This window comes from Phalacrocorax aristotelis, chromosome 7, assembly GCF_949628215.1.
Source record: "Phalacrocorax aristotelis chromosome 7, bGulAri2.1, whole genome shotgun sequence".
Classification (NCBI taxonomy): domain Eukaryota; kingdom Metazoa; phylum Chordata; class Aves; order Suliformes; family Phalacrocoracidae; genus Phalacrocorax; species Phalacrocorax aristotelis.
In genome coordinates this window covers 563076-580050 of record NC_134282.1, presented here as the reverse complement: position 1 = coordinate 580050, position 16975 = coordinate 563076, and the positions used below count along the sequence as shown (strand labels likewise).

The window sequence follows — 16975 nt, the reverse complement described above, 5'->3', positions numbered from 1 at the left end:
TAGCTGTGAAACCACCGTTACTGAGACGTCACATTGGGTGAACAGGCCAGTGCAAGGCGTTTGAAACTCAGCTTTGATGTATTTAAATGTTTTTAAATAATGCCTAGCATTTAATACAGAGTTTTGCTAATATTAACTTTCCTAAGTGCCTATTCCCCATTGTTTTAAGATTATTTTTCTAATTAAATGTAGATGCTTAAACCAGCAGGTTCAGTTGTTCAGAAATTATATCATCTACCTTAAATCCTGAATTATGTTCTAAATTTCTAACTGAGCACTAAAAACTATATTAGCTCTATGACAGATATGATTATGATTTGTTGCTATACATCATGATGACCTGGAAACAATTGGGAACGGTAGGAATAGCACTCTGATCTTCACATGCAAAAAACCTTCTCTTCGAGTCCGTGTCAGTGTTGTCATTCACTTCACTGACAACAGTATTCGGTCACAAATATCCAGGTATTTACTGCTTAAAATAATCTCCTTTAGTTCTTAGCCACGCAAGCCCAGGAGCCGCAGACTTGTTTCGGTGTGCGTGTTTGAAGCTGAACACTGTTTTGTTTTCATAAGCAGTAGCTGTTTTCAGAACAAAATGGAAGATTTCAGAGATCACTGCCTGATACCAACACGTTTCAGCATCCAATATTAACCGAACAGCAGCTTAGCACAATACTGCCAGGAGCAGGAAGAGAACGGCGACAGATCCTCCCAGCTCGTGTACCTTGCTTTGGGACACCTACACGCTCTGCACTTGCTTCTTAAGTTTAAATCAGTGGATATCAGGCCTCTTTTCAAAGTCTTTATTCCAACATAGACGTTTTGCCCTTTTATTTTACAAGAAAACAAAGATAAAAATAATAAAGCTGTGTAGTGGCTTCGCTTCATTAGAAAAGGGGAGTCCGAGAGACACTGCGGCCCTGGGTGGTGGTGCACAGACCTGGCGGGCTGCGACCAGGGCTCCTGCGCCTCCACCGCCTCAGCCTCTTCCCGCCTCCCGCCACACCCACCGCTCTCCCCACCTCTCCCGGACGTCACTTCCCGGGGGCGGGCCACAGCGCCGCGGGGTGTCGGCGGCGGCCCTGTGATGGCGGCGGCGGGGCGCCGGCAGCCGCGGCGGCTGGGGGCGCCGGGGGGGCTGTGCCGCTCCTAACTCGGCGTCGGGCCCCTGCGCCATGGGGAGGAGACGCGGCGGGCGGCTGTCCTGAGGCGGTGACGGCGGTGACAGCGGAGGGCGCGGCACTGCCGAGGGGGCCCCGCCGCGGGCGCCGCGACCCCCGCCGCCGGGGATGTTGCGGTGGGTCCGGCAGCAGCTGGTAGGTGCCTCCCGCCACCGCGGGGCGGGGAGGGCGCGGCGCCGGGCAGCGACCGGGGGCTTCCCCTCCACCCCCAGCACCCCCGGACCCGGCGGCGCCTCGCCTCGGCCCGCCAGGGCGGCCCAGTCCCGCGGCCTCCGCTCGGGCCGCTGCGACCGCGGGCTCCCCGGAGGAATCGGGGGCGCGGTGGGCGGGCGGGGGGGGCAGCGGGGCCGGGGCTGTGAGGGCAGGGAGCTCTCCCCTCTGCCGGGAGCGGGAGGCGGAGAGGCTGGCGAGACCCGCAGGCTTCGCTTGGATCCTTATTGGCGTTATTTTTAAATTTATTTTTAAGTTGTATCGGAGGGCTTGGGGTGTTCCGGGTTTTTGGCGGTTGGGATTTTTTTTTTTTTCCCTTTCCTTTTCTTGAAACCACATTGACACGGGGAAAAGCGTGTTCCCTTCCCTGGAGCCCCCTTTGGGAAGGGCTCCCCAGACTTCTGACGGAGGAATGACGGTGCCTGTTTCCGCGGACCGACACTCGGGGATTTTGCTGGCCTCTCTTCCTCCTCCACGTTGCGAAATCTTCCGAGGCTTCTCACCTGGCGTGCCTCTGTCTCGGTTATTGCCCCGGGCCGCTGCCTGCGTGGTAACGCTTTCAAAGTGGCGAGAAGTCGAAGGACACCCGTGAAGTGCCGTTCGCCGGGGAGCCCTGCGCGGGCTGCGGTGGCGGGTGTTCCCTCCGGACGGGCGAGGCGCCCGGGGAGCTGCAGCAGGGAAGCGCCGTCAGTCGGGCTCTTCCAAATCCCGTGTTGGCCCTTGCATTTTATCAAAGGGAAAAATTCCTTCTAAATTATGTGTTTACAAACTTTTTACGTTCATTGGAGTTACCGTGCGTCGTAGATGTTGCCCAGGTTAGTACGAGAACTTAATTTTAGTTAGGTTTTTATATTTTAATGGTTAAAGCTTCTCTCTTGCTAATGATTTGTTTAATTTGTTAAATCACTTTTTACAAAAAAAAGAATTTTTCTTCTTCCTTTTTTTCCCTTATATCCTTTCCCATCACCTGTAGATTCTGCCGGATCTGTGTCCGAAGCACAGAGCTTGTGGTGGTGGTCTCAATGCCAGCTTGACAGCGCTCACTCGCTTGGTGTAACACCAAGAGATATTGACCTGGAAGGGAATTGCTCTGACTGAGCTTTGACTGCACTCTTCTATTCTGTTACAGTCATACACATGTTTTTTTAGAATAAAGCCTGTTTGGCGTAACATAGCTATCATTTTTTCCCCTTGAAGGTGGCTTGAGGTTTGTGTCTGTGGTTTTTAAAGCAGCATTATGTTGTCTTCTGTAGAGTCTAGATTAGGACTGCCTCAGTGCTAGGAATTCATGTATCAAACATGGTTGCTTTTCTCCGTGTGAGTGCATTGATCAGCTTTCCTGAAATATGTTTGCCCTTAACAGGAAGTAAAAGCTTAGGATAACAAGGTGAGCAATAAACCTAGTACTAGGAGGGTTTTGTTCATCTAAAGGAGATTGTTTGATGGGAAAAATAACTCTTCAAAACTTGCACTAGTTTTGACAGGGAAGGATTAGTATAGTAGAACAGGATAAAAACTCAAGATGCTTGAACAGATGTTTAAATATGGTACTAAGGAAAAAAATTATTGCAATGATACATGTTTTGTGTTTTCGCTTCTATAAATGTCACTTTTTGACATTAATGGCTTGCTTGTTTCACAGCTTGTAAGATGAAAAGTGGCCTAAGATGGGTATCACACTGCATGTTTCTTCCAAGGAACACTCAGACAACTCATCCCTCTGTGTAACTGTTGGTTTAACGTAGATCCCACCATACTTTTGCTGCTTCGTATGTCCATCATGTTTAATTTCCGAAGGAATGTGGAAGGGCTTAGAACCTGCGGAATGATGCTGAGAAAATAATCAGAGCGAGTGGGGTGGCAGAAATAGTTGAATCAAAGCGTGGCAAAATCTGTCTGATTTACTTCTGATAGAAGAGAAGTGTGGTTTTGGATGCCTTTAGAGAGTGTGTATTTGTAGCTGTGCTTGATGTGGCAACAGGTTTTGGAAAAAGTGTTCCCTTCCATGCAGCAGGATTGGAACCAGGCAAATAATATATGGGGCTTATGTACCTGGGATGTTGTAGTAGTACAAAAGAAAAACGTTGGTGTGCAGAAATTGGAAAGTAGCAAGGGACTGGGGAAAGGGGGAGGGACTGGTACTTTGCTGAAGGTGCTTTTAGGTAGTTAAGTACTCTCTGTACAAAACCAACGAATGTTTTGCAACTTCTTGTTTGTTTAAGAGGACAGTATTTCATATGCTAATTAAGGAGGCTGTCCTAAGTGTGTATGGTCTTGAGAACTTGTGTTCTCAGGATTTGTAAAAAGGGCAGGGAAAATGAAGCAGGTGGTCTTAGAAGTAAGTGATGAGCGAATTTGGTACGGAATTAAAATTATTTAAGCGGTGACTTTGCTGTGCTTTAGTCTGAAGATCTATGCATGCCTGCATAGCTACATAAAGGGACGACTAGTCCTCTAGGAACAGGACACATACTGAGAATGTAAGGCTTTTTTCATCTTTATTATGGTCCTACAAGTTCAAAACAATTTTCTGAGGTGTTACTTTTCCTTTTCAGTGGTTTGTTGTGTAACAGAAATTGGTGACAGTAATACAGTTGCTCGGTCTTCAGCGCCTATGTGGCATTCTTACAAATTGTTGGTTTGATTTGGTATCTTGGTCTTCAGTCTGCTTTGCTTGCTCAGAAACAATTAACACCACCCTACACAGACAGCTTATAGTTTTTGTTCATCTGATGCTGTCCCCTGCTAAATAAAATATGTAGTAAGTCATTAACAGCATGCAACTTTCTAGTTAATATTATTATATTATAATATCATTACCTAGTTAATAGTTGGAACTACTTAAGTTTTAGTAGTAAGAAAATGTAGCGGCAAATGGAGTACAACTCATTGCCCTGATGTATTTCAAAGACAAGCTTTGAGCAGGAAAGATGCCTGAGTTCCAGCTCTGTTACCTTGAGATCACAGAAAGCCAGCAGGCATGCGGATTTGCTGAGGGCTGTGTTAACACCACAGGCACAGCCAACTCTGCTTGGAAAAAGCAGTCAGGTAAAGAACAGTTGATAGGAAGCATCATTAATATTTGGGAATAGTATGCTACATTTCATTTACATTTCTAGATATGATGGGTTAGACTACATAGCTGATCTGTGTACAGTAGAGCACTATTTTGGATCTCCTGGTCACGTGTGTGCGGTGCCAATACAAAGCAAGAGTACGAAGTGGCGTTTTGCAATGCTCAGTGACTTCTACCGCCTCAGTTTCGTAGATTTATGACAGTGTTGGACCGTGCTAATATCCTGAGGGTGTACATGGGGTGTAGGAGCTGTTGCAGTGGTATTTCCAGAAAGTAATGACAACTTCAGTTGTCTGGCAAGGAGGTCTCCAAAACTTGTCATAGAGTACCCTTGTATATATGATCTTTGGTGCGTAATTTTGAACTATTAGTCCTGTCAAGTGAAGAAGGGTCTCTGGGTTTCTCTTCTAGTTGCTGTTACGTGGAATTTGAACCTTTTTATCTGTTATCTAACAGTGCAATGATGTGCAGAAGATACTGCATGGAGAAGACCTAAGAGCTACCTGTCTGGTCCCTCTTTTACATATGACAGTTCAAGGGAAGCAGAATTACGCTGTACTTGGCAGAGTATCTTCTTCCTACAATTTAAGAACCTGAATGCTGTTGTGCACTGACAACTTTTACGCTATTGATATTTAACTGGAAGTCAAAGACAAAGTGTATAGGTCAGTTCCTTTGGATCGATGTCTTAACTGGAGAACCTAGTTACGAGACTGTTTCATGCTTCTAGGAAGGTTCAGATTGGGAGGGACACCAGAAGGGAGATGACAATCAGAAGACCAAACACCCCGAGGGTGTGCATGGCTATAGTGGGGTCCACGTGCACCCCTCCAGGGAAACCTGTGTGCTCAGTTACCTCTCTGAAATGCCTGTACACCAATGCACCCAGCGTGGGGAATAAACAGGAGCAACTAGAGATCTGCGTGCGGTCGCAGGGCCACGATCCGATTGCAGTTACAGGGACATGGTGGGGCAGCTCGTGTGACTGGAATGCCGTCATGGGTGGCTACAGGCTTTTTAGGAAAGACAGGCCAACAAGGCGAGGTGGGGGAGTTGCTCTTTATGTGAAGGAGCCACTGGAATGCACTGAGCTCGGCCGAGGGGTAGAGGAAGAACGAGTCAAGAGCTCATGAGTAAAACTCAAGGGGCAGGCAAATATGGGTGACACTGTTGTGGGCATTTGCTGCAGGCCACCTGCTCAGGAAGAGGAGGTCGATGAGGCCTTCTACAGACAGCTGGAAGTAGCCTCACAGTCGCCGGCTCTGGTTCTCGTGGGGGACTTCAACCACCCTGATATGTGCTGGAAGAGCAACACGCAAGGCCCATGTAATCCAGGAGGTTCCTGCAGAGCATCGAGGATTACTTTTTGGTGAGATGTGCTGTTGGACCTTATACTAACAAACAAAGAAGGTCTGACTGAGGATGTAGGAGTTGGGGGCAGCTTTGGCTGCAGTGACATGAGATGTGGAGTTCAGGATCCTGTATGGTAGAAGCAGGGCAACAAGTAGGATTACAACCCTGGACTTCAGGAGAGCTGGGTAGCCAATGTCACTCCAGCCTTCAAAAAGGGCAAGAAGGAGGACTTGGGGAACTATAGGCCAGTCAGCCTCACCTCCAGCCCCAGAAAGGTGATGGAACAGCTCATCCTGGAGGTCATCTCCAGGCATGTAGAGGAAAAGAAGGTTATCAGAAGTAGTCAACATGGAATCACCAAGGGGAGACCATGTCTGACCACCCTGATAGCCTTCTATGACGGCGTAACACACTGGGTAGATGAAGAGAGAGCAGTGGATGTTGTTTACCTTGACATCAGCAAGGCTTCTGACACTGTCTCCCATAACATCCTCGCAGGTAAGCTTAGGAAGTGTGGGTTAGATGGGAGGACAGTGAGGTGGATTGAGAACTGGCTGAACAGCAGAGCTCAGAAGGTTGTGATCAACGGCACAGAGCCTGGTTGGAGGCCTGTACCTAGCGGTGTTCCCCAGGGGCGTGGGCTGGGTCCAGTCCTGTTCAGCATATTCATCAATGCCCTGGACGAAGGGACAGAGCGTCCCCTCAGCAAGTTCGCTGATGGTCCCAAGCTGGGAGGAGCGGCTGATGCACCAGAAGGCTGTGCTGCCATCCAGCGAGTCCTGGACAGGCTGGAGAGCTGGGCCCAGGGGAGCCTCATGGAATTCAACATGAGCAAGTGCAAGGTCCTGCCCCTGGGGAGGAACAACCCCCCGCACCAGCACAGGCTGGGGGGGACCTTCTGGAGAGAAGCTCTGCTGAGAAGGCCCTGGGGGCGCTGGGGGGCAGCAAGGTGACCCTGAGCCAGCACCGGGCCCTTGCTGGCCAAGGAGGCCAGCGGTGCCCTGGGGGGCATGGAAAGGAGTGTGGCCAGCAGGGTGAGGGAGGTTCTCTTCCCCCTCTGCTCCACCCCAGTGAGGCCATGTCTGGAGTTCTGCATCCAGTTCTGGGCTGCCCAGTTCAAGACAGACAGGGAACTACTGGAGAGAGTTCAGCAGTGACCTATGAAGATGATGAGGGGACTGGAGCATCTCTCTTATGAGGAAAGGCTGCGTTTGTTTAGCCTGGAGAAGAGAAGACCGAGGTGGGATCTCATCAGTGCTTATAAGGATGGGGCCGGACTCTTTCCAGCGGTGCGCAACGCCAGGCCAAGGGGCCATGGGCACAAGCTGGAACACGGGAAGTTCCACCTGAACATGAGGACAAACCCCTTCCCTGTGCGGGTTCCAGAGCAGGGGCACAGGCTGCCCAGAGAGGCTGTGGGGTCCCTTCCCTGGAGACATTCACACCCTGCCTGGACACGGTCCTGTGCCCCTGCTCTGGGTGTGCCTGCTCAAGCAGGGGGGTTGGATGGGATGAGCTCCAGGGGTCCCTTCCAACCCCCGCCAGTCTGGGATTCTGTAATCAGGAGTTCATCTAGTCTAAAAGTTCTACGTAGCCTGCGTTGAGACCTGGTCACAGGGAATGTCTTAGACTGTTTTGTGTTGGTTGTCTCTGTCACACCCCACAGCCCTCCACAGGACAATACCTGTAGGAGTGTTTTTGTTCATTTTTTGGGATATGTTCTAATGAAAAGTTTCTTCTAATAATAGGGGAAATGTCCTCGAATAGATTAGCACTAGAGGACTGTATGTCTTGGGAGCTCTTCCCTTCCAGGTGTTGGTATCTGTTAAGATGTTCTGAGGGGGGCAGATGACATTCTGTGATAACTTGCAGTTATTGGCATTCTGAACAAGGTGGACAGCATTTGATCTCATTGTTTGCACTGACATCTGTCATTCTGTGACGTGTGTATTATTTTCACTTAATCATTTTATAGAATTGAACAAATGCAGTTACTTTTTTTTATTCCCCAGAGTTCTGTGAATTTTTTTTCAATACTGAAAGTACTTTGGACTAATCCAATGGCTGAGAATCCCACCTTCTGAAATCACATTGCTTTGCTGTAGCATAATTTTCTCCCCTCTCTTCTTACTTGTCAGTGAAGGCTGTTCCCCTTTTTGGCTAAAATTAAGTGGGTGTTTGTTATTGTGTACTAGAAAAATAAATGTGTATTTGCTCAGAACAGTTCCTCTGGTTCAGACTGCCCAGCTAATACCTTCTGTATTGCCACTGAAGGATCAGTGAGATGCAGGTTAGAACAGCCCAAAGGTTGCACTGCTTTGGTTAGTTTGTGTACTGGGGGGTTAATGATCCCCTTCATGTAACTACACACAGGAGAAAATGTGGCCCTATTTTTTTGCTAGAGATATTCTGTGATCTGCTGGACTAGTCCTCCCACTGTGTTTGGGTCTTTTAACCTTATTTTCTTTTTGTATTCTGTGACTGCTGAAGGCTAATACATTTGCAGCACAGTGTGTTCCAAAGCATGCAGAGCCTGGCCCGGCTTCAGCCAGCTGTCTGTTCCAAATGGGGACATCCGTTGTGTCCTGTGTGCAACTTTTAAATTTTACTCGTAAGAATTAAAAAAATTGCCTACCAAAACCTAATTGAACCTTGGCACCGTTTCTTTCAAAGACCATTTTAAAAATGGGAAAATCAGGGTTGTCTGATGTTCTGCCTTTCGGTGTGACTTGGATGTTTGACCTGTGTCTTGTCCCATCGTTCCTCTGCTGCCCCAGCCATGAGCCGTTTAAGCAGTAAGTTTTTATTGTGCCAAACTTCCACTTGTCATGCAACAATATGACCATTTCACTGACTGTATGATATTCCTGCAATAACAGGGTCCTGCTCCCTTAATAGCTACTGTCTGTTTGGTTTATGTGACTGAGGGAGAAAAGTATTGTTTTGTTGACAAAGAGCAAAAGCGCTTTCTGTTCTGGTCAGTAGGTAGTATCTGGTAGGATGGGGGATGGTCAGGGTGGATGCTGTTTTCGTTAGTGCTAAGAGATTGCCTCTGAACTCTCCTCAGAAGATAAAATCCATAATTTAAGGCAAGTAAATATGTGCTGAATTTAATAACATTCAACATGGGTTTTGCATATCATTGATACTTGCTTCTCTAGTTTTGGATGGGTTGGCTGAATGCATTAAAACTTCTGTTTGGTTTCTTGGTGGAGAGATAGGAACTATAAGAAAAAGGAAAAAATATAAAACATGTTTTATATAAAAATATATATAAAGAAAAATACACTAATGTGTTTCAATTAAAAGCATTGTGACGTGTGCCTTTCACTAGTGATCTGCCATCTGTTTTTCTTTCTAGTGTTGTGGTGTCCTCAGTAGTTACGACTGGTTTTGTAACTTTTTCATTGGGGAAAAGGTATCTGCAGTATACCTCTAAAAAACCTTTGATTTCTAGCACAAAATCTGTATCTAAGCCAGCAGATAAGAACTGCAGCAAAATAGATATGACAAAGTGCCTCTGAAAACGCAAGGTCATATCTTCCAGCTAAATGCAGGTGACAGACTTGTAGATAGACTTTTTGTTTTTATACAAACCTCTTAACTGCTGTTGCAGGACCCCACTTAGCAATAGTACAGACCATGGCAGAAAAGAAAGTTGGACTGACAGCTACACTGTGATTTAAAAAACAAAACCCTGCAATTCCTTGGCCTCCCACATATTGGGACTTAAGAGGATTTTTTTGCTTGTTTACTTTGTGTAAAAATAAGCATGGGAAAGGAGAACTTTCCTGTAAATGGGAAGGAGAGAGAATTATGTAGAAAAAAGGCAGGCTGTTTGCTTTCATCTTGAAATATTATACCAGGGAAAGAAGTTTTATACCACGAAGTATATTTTGTTATATATTGTTATATTTTGTTAGTCTCTTACTATCCCCTTTGCATGTTTTTGTGCTGGTTTTATGGATGGCTCTGCTAATTTTTGCAGGTATTTACATATCTGTTTGGAAAAAGAACTGCAACAAAATGGAAAAGAAGCTTAAGATTGAGCAGGCTTTAGGGATAAACTAGTTGGTAGACATGTCTGAAAGCAGGACATTAAACTTAAACCATAAATCAAGTTTGAAATGGAATCAAAACTTAAAGTGGTATTTGATGAATGGAGTGGACTCAAAATTGTACTGTTAAGTTTTACAGAGCAGGCTTTGTCAAAGCATGTTAAGAGCTAGGCACTTCTAGCTACAAACTAAATTCTCTTCCCATTAAATTTGTTGAGCAACAACTGTCAGAGCAACTGTAAGTGTTATTTTGGCACACATTCTGAAAAAGCCTTAAGATTTATTATGTAGGGGCAGTTTTGGGGGAAGAATTTTTTGAAAAGTTTGTGGTTTTGTGGTTTTTTTTTCAAAATGAAAGGGTATGTGAATTAGACTTGCAGTGCAGGATCTGGGTGACCTAAGTAGCTAATGACTACTAGAACCTGTCTAAATATTAAAAGTGGTGGTTTTCAATAGTCATATGGGATAATGGCCCATAATGATGGGATAATGGCCCAGAACAGGAACCCTTCACACTTGTGTAAAATAGTTTTATAGATGACTCCTCAGAGCAGTAGGCAAACAGCATTTCATTTTAAGATGATAGTGCACGTAGGAATGTATGATTCTTCTGTTTGTCCTGTTATGAACTTGACAAATTTAGTTTTGTATATGGTGAAATTGCTAGCTACAAAATGGGAACTGCATTCTAATTTTAAGCGACAACAGAGTCCATAACCTGTCAGACTGGAATGCTGTATTTAATATTGATAATCAAAGAAAAGTGTTTCTGCTATAAAATGACTTAAATTAATCCAGAAACTGTACAGAAAGGATACAATTAGAATTTTAAATTTTTAGATACTATGGTTATTCAAGGTATATGAAGGATTTGTGTGTTGAATGTTTCATTTACTCTGCTGCTTCTGTATTTCTTAGTGTGACTTTGTTCAACTGCTCTGTGTGATTGATTATTGCCAAATTGTAGCACTTTACATGTTCAAAGTACTTTTTATATATTGAGCAGCATTCTTAAAAGTGGCTATTGATTTTTTGAGATCTCAATTCTTATTTTATAAAATGCAGTTCCCTATAGTTGCCTCCTGATGGGTGTCTAATGTCACCTTTTAGCTTTGAAAATCTTGCCTACTCTTGAGTTTGTCCAAGAAGTAGATGATACTGCAGATAAGGAGGACTAATTGCTGGAGCCCACAGAGGAAGACTGTTAGTTTTGAAATTAAATCTGTGTAGCTGGAACTTCAGACATCTTCATTGCCACTTCTTTAGAGCAATGGGCTGCTTTGGGAATCATGGCAAAAGACCAAACGTTTTGGACCGTAGCTGCTGTCAAGCCTCAATTTCTTTTAGCCCTGTTGGACCTTTATTTGTCGTAATGCATTTTTTTTTTAAGGAAAAATATTAAAGAGCACTGAATGGCCTTGCAAAGCATTTTGGAAGCCACTAGCCATGTCTTAGAGATTTAGGCTTGCTTCTTAGAATATGAATGTTAACTCAGTTGCTTTCTTTATTAGAGTTGAAGGCACATTTATTGTAGCCTCTGTTTTCTGTCATCTCTGGTACAGATTGCTTTGCCATGTGTATGTTTGATTCTTGCCAGAAGACTCTGCAGTCATTTTCCTCTCCTTTCGTGATTTCCTAATTAATTTTTTATTACTAGCACCTTTTCCCCTCTGCAACAGTATAGACAGCCAGTTTTCTTTAAATCTTGCCATTGTGTCCAAGTAGCGCAGACTGTGTAGTTTGAGGACATGGATAAAGTTGGATGTGTCCCGACACCCTACAAATACACAGGTTTTTGGTGAGCTGTTAGTGACAGATAAAACTCATTAAGTTCATTTTGTTTGAACTGGCATTATTAATCCTGTAATTTTTTTCTTGGTCCAGAGTTTCACTGCCAAAATTATATGGATGTGTACAGACTTTTATTACTATTAACAAAATCACTGCTAAAGAAATAGAGCAAAAGTATCACTGAATCTGTTCACTATTGATAGTTTTCATAATCTGTGTGTCTAAGTGTGAAAGGGAGCACCCTAAAATAAAGCAACGAATGAGGAATGTATTATAGGCATTTAGATAAGAAATCTAATAATCCTGTTAAAAAAAAAAAATATGTAAGGCTTGGAATTCTCTTGAAGACAGTCACAAAAAAGTAACTGTTACCAAGTGTTAGGTGTTTTTTATCAAATGATGTCCAAAGTGGATTATGCTTTGTAAATACTGTGATTTCCTTAATTGATGCAAAGTTGAGGCATTTTAAAATTAAGCAGTATGCCTAAATCTCTGTTAAAATCCTTCACTGCTAATGGAAACCAGACGTGCCATAACAGTCTCTGAGAGCGCTATGTTAGCAAGCCCAACTTGCCTGCTCAGCTTGCTTTTCCTTTCTGATTTTATTGATGTTACGAGACCAGCGTGTTTGGCATCAGTCACCTGAATAGAGGAGCTGGCACAGGGAAGTATGTTACCAGAGAATGAGGCCAGTTTAGCTTGATCGTTATTTTTGCAGATAAACAAGGAGAAGATAGATGGCTTTTTAAATTTTAAGTAGGGATTTTTCCAAGTTATTTCTATGGGCATTTTGACAAAATAAGGTAAAGTAATAACAGCTTGAGCTGTGTGTAGCTAGGACTTTGTTCCAAGCACCAGTATGACTTTTCTAAATACAGTACTAAGCATTTTATAACTTTGAAAGGAAGGATCATTGCTTCATGGTTTCTCAGGCCTTGCTTCCCAGAGTGTTTGCTTTCACAATATAATGTAGTCAGGTTATTGGTCTTTTAGGAGGCTACAGCGTGGTTTGTTATCATATATTTTAAACAACTGTAGATATAGTAAGCAGGAAGAGGAAGTTGCATAAGTAGTGCATGACTTTTAATACTGTTTTATTTCTTTACTGCAGCGATATTTAAAAGAGGAGGAACAACTTGCATGGCACTATGTAAACCTCGGGGTGCTTCAGCTGATTCAATACTTTAGTTGTTAGAGCAGTGTTTAAAATTGCTGTGCGAGGCTGTTTCTTCCTTCACGCTAACATTTGATGTGACAAATTCAGTTTGACTACTGCCCAGTTATATGACTGAAAGAATTACTGGCTGACTGTTTTGAGTACAAATTTTCAGACTTCTGAAAATGTGCGTGGCGTATGAATAGATCATCTTATCTGACAAAGGGAAAAGTGTTCTATGTATATTCAGAAAAAAATACAAAGCAAGAAAATTTATTTCCTCAAAACAACTTTAATCAAAATATATATTGTCAGCAGCGTAATAGAAGGCTTTTGGGCTGCCAGGAAATGTGTTCTTTTTCTGCAGCCACCGCCAGCCAGTCACCTCCCTAGGAAAAAGGTTTCCCGATACTGAGTTTTCTTCTGTTCATTAGCTTTACTAACTAGTACGTGGTGTCCAAAGGGCTCTTGAGGAACTATTACTTTCCTTAGCAGTGTTCAGTGTGGTTTTTGAAAGGAGGAAGAGGCTGTAATTGAGACTTCCTTCTTTCAAGCCCCTTTCACTAAAAACTGTTCACAAAGCAGAAGTTCTTTTAGCAAACATAATTTTGCCTTTTTTTCCCTGTAAAAGCTGTGAATGGTGAATAAGAAACACTGGGAGATCGTGTTAAAGTACACTAGCTTTGCGCAAGTGATAAGCAAAAATTGCTTGTTGGGTGATTTGTGGTTATTGGTGCAGGTATCACAAAGCTTGAAACAGGAGCTGGTTTGTTGTGAGCTGGTCTCATGTCACAAATCCTAGCTGAAAGATCTGCAGATTTCTCCTATCTGCTCTGCTGTAGCGTGTGTGGGGAGGGCATACGTGTGTGCTGCCGTAAGCTAAGCTTTTTGATGGTGATATTCAAGAAATAAGAGTCTGCAGTAAATAGTGCATATTGTATCAACAAGATGATGCAGGTGTTGAGAGGGTAGGCTCGCTCTTTGCATGGTTCTTATAGTGCTGCTGCTGCTTCGCTTACTCCGCCTGTTTCTCCAGTTGCCTGGTTCATTGTGCATGCTAATAATGCTCCCTTTTGTTATATCACCAGGCTGTTGGCATGACCATGCAATTGTTTTAGGGAACTGATACATGAAAAAATAAACACCTGGTGGGGAAAACAGTGGTGTTTCGGCTGGATCAGTTTTCCAGTCCGCTTTACTGATGGCTGCATGGGCAGTTCTCCCAGCATGGTGGTGGAGACGGAGGCAAAAGTGTAGGAAGGGGTTATCTGGAGGAGAGGTGGCTGTTGAAGCCCATTTCTTTCATGAAAGAAATGGGCTTCAACATCACAATCAAAAATTTCTCCTCAGTTCCCCAGGATAAGTTTGCTATGCTGTTTTAAAGGAGCCTAATTATTACACAGATGATGTCTTTGTCTAACTTTTAGAACACTAACAGAATCACTGCTGAAGAAGTTTAGTAAAAATTACTTTGTCTTTGGTTAGAGTCATTACAAACTTATAAAAAAGGAAAACTACAACTCACTTCTTTCTTTATTTTTCCCAAAAAAAGTTATTTTGGAAAAAAGTGCTTTATAAATCAGCTTGATTGAACCATCTGTGTGTTGTATGTAAATAGCATTTGTTTAGACTACTTCAAAATCAAACATGTCAAGTTTATCTGGGTGCAAAATTTCTATTGTGGAGGTATGCGTTGAAGATTAAATGAGAGTTGTATTCTGGGGTAGATAATGCCTGGCCTATGTTGATAAATACCTGAATGGCTGAACTTTAGCTAATAAATCGAGATTTAATTTGCAGCATGAAAAGGGGAAAAAAATCAAACAGGTTTGGGGTTTTTTGTAACTTCATCTTATGGTCAAATTTTATTTTATTTACAGTTGATTAATGTAATACACCTGATTAAGGAGCCTTAAATATCAGGTTTTGTAATAAGCTCAGCTTTATTTGTTACAAATTCAATGATCTATGCACTAGGTAGAAATCACTTCACTAGATAACTGTAGGAAAACTAACTTCTGTTGAAAGATATTGGTGACAACTGAATCTTTTTGCAAGACTGAATTTAATTTAGGGATTCTCTGCTTATGGTATTTAGCTGCAGAAATAGTTTGAAAAGGGCACGTTATCCTAGTTTTGCAGCTGAGTTTGATAAAGATGTTAGAGAAATAACTGACTAATATGTGAAATTAGGAAACAGTGTGCTTTCTGCACCTCTTTCCTGGCTTGCATATAGATACTATGCAAAATCCCTTTGCTGGGAAGAAATTTGGACTACAGATCAGTTTTGTGTCAGGAGCAGGATCTGTGACCAGCCCCACAGCTAGAGAAAAGTTAAAGGCATTTAAATTCTTGAACGATTACGTTTAACATCTGTGCAGAATTTTTCCTTGGAGAAATGTGTAATTAAAATTCCTCTGGAAGATCTGCTTGGTTGCAGTCTCACCAGCTAATTATGTGATGACAGAGTTGTTAGGTAATTTCAAATGATCTTTCGTAGTTACAGACACGAAACTTGGGAAGCCTGGGTTCTGTTCCCAGCTCTGACACTTATTTCCTGCTGTGCCTACAGTCAAGTCACTAAGGCTGTCAAGAATGTGTGCTTTTCCAACCATAGCTCTGACAACTTGAAGAGGTTCTTGTCCTCAGCCTGCCTTGCTTGGGCATTGCCATCTCCATAGATCTGCTGACTGCACAACTTCTGCACTTTCTCCATGACAAATTTCAACAAAACAGAGTTAAATGTGTACAGACTGCAATCTTAAGCTGTTTTAGCTCCACAACGGCACCTGTAAACTTGTATGGCCTGAGATTCTGATTTGGAAAATGGATTCCTCGCTTTTAATCAGCTGAGTGTGCTTCAGTGGTGGTAGTCTCCTCTGCTAGAAGTGCTTTTGCAGTTAGGCTAGAGTGTATGGAGGTCTTTGCTCTTCATAATTAAAACAACATTAAACTTGTCAACTTCCAGGTGCTGAGATAGTGGCCTAAACGGGGCATATAAATACTTTGGAAAAAATTCAGTGATATCCTAGTCACGCTGAAATTTTTCTTTTATCTTTTAATAACTTTCAGCGAGTGGAAAAAAGATTAGCGTTTATCACCATCAGAAGACTGTCAGTCCTGTTTTTTGCAGCTTCTGTTTTTTTTTCCCTGCTTTACATCTGTTTGGCTTAGAGTAGAATTTTTTCAGGCTGTAGAGTATGACTTTCCAAAGTGAGGATATCTGTCATTTTGTGAGTGCCAGACATTTTGAGATAGAAAACAGCCGTGTACCTAGTCTTACTAATTAAGCACATTTTTTTTCTTGCTTTCAAAACACTTTTATTATGGTATCTTCTGTGTTGAAATGATGTGTCACTGATATCAGATACCCAAAATGCTTCTGCTACAAACATTGTTCTATTTTTGAATTTTGCCAGTGTTTAACAGGTATAGTTTTTTGTCTTACTTTCCTGCTTGTATTTCTTTTATGTTGTGAACCGTTCATTTTTGCTTTTGACATCCTATATATTCTTTCCAATCCTTTCTTCTATGTACTTTTTTGTCTCCCTGCTCTACTCTTATCTTTAAACAAGCTTTCACACTGGAGCATGTGACTAGAGCAGCCTTCCACTGCTTGTTGTCTAAAGTTTACTCTCCTTCAAATATCTTTGAAAAAATCCCCCTTCCTTTCTTTGTCCCTTCTTTCATCTGGACTTCTTTCTTTCTCAAGCAGAATGTTTCTGTAGATGCCAAATAAAATTGTATATTTGAGAGGACTTTTAATTATTCCTTTACTTTAAAATGACACTGTCATGACTGCGAACATACCTAATGCCTTGTGTTAAGAGAACTTGATTGATTAAAGAAAGTTCTTGGTTGGCTCTACGAGCCATTTCTTACATAGCACATCATGTTTGCTGTTCCTCGCCCTCTGTAGTTAACTGATAAAGTATCTTCTGCTGGAGTACTGTGAAGTGTCATTTTCTTACTTGACGCAAATCAAGGTCTGAGCCTGGTTTCACAAGTAGAGCAATACAACTGCAAAGGTAGTTTCCTCACCTGCAGTAGTGGAACTGGTAGTGCCCTTTCTACCTGCTTCAGCAGTTGTCCTTTCACTTGGCATCAAAGAATAAAGAAACTTTGTGCATACAGCACAAAGCTGGGT

The 16975-nt window shown here is 42.9% G+C and overlaps 1 protein-coding gene across 5 annotated transcripts in view; it reads left to right on the top strand.

Moving 5' to 3' along the window:
• Nucleotides 1-1136: 1136 nt before the first annotated feature.
• Nucleotides 1137-16975, top strand: part of ATP11B (ATPase phospholipid transporting 11B (putative)) — a 67538-nt gene continuing 51699 nt past the window's right edge. For all 5 annotated transcript variants that reach the window (XR_012661431.1, XM_075098398.1, XM_075098399.1 and 2 more), the window contains exon 1: nt 1137-1319. Coding sequence is in view for 4 of the 5 variants with exons in the window: in XM_075098398.1 (XP_074954499.1) it covers nt 1293-1319 (27 nt within the window). In the remaining variant the exon portion in view is untranslated. The remainder of the gene's footprint in view (nt 1320-16975) is intronic.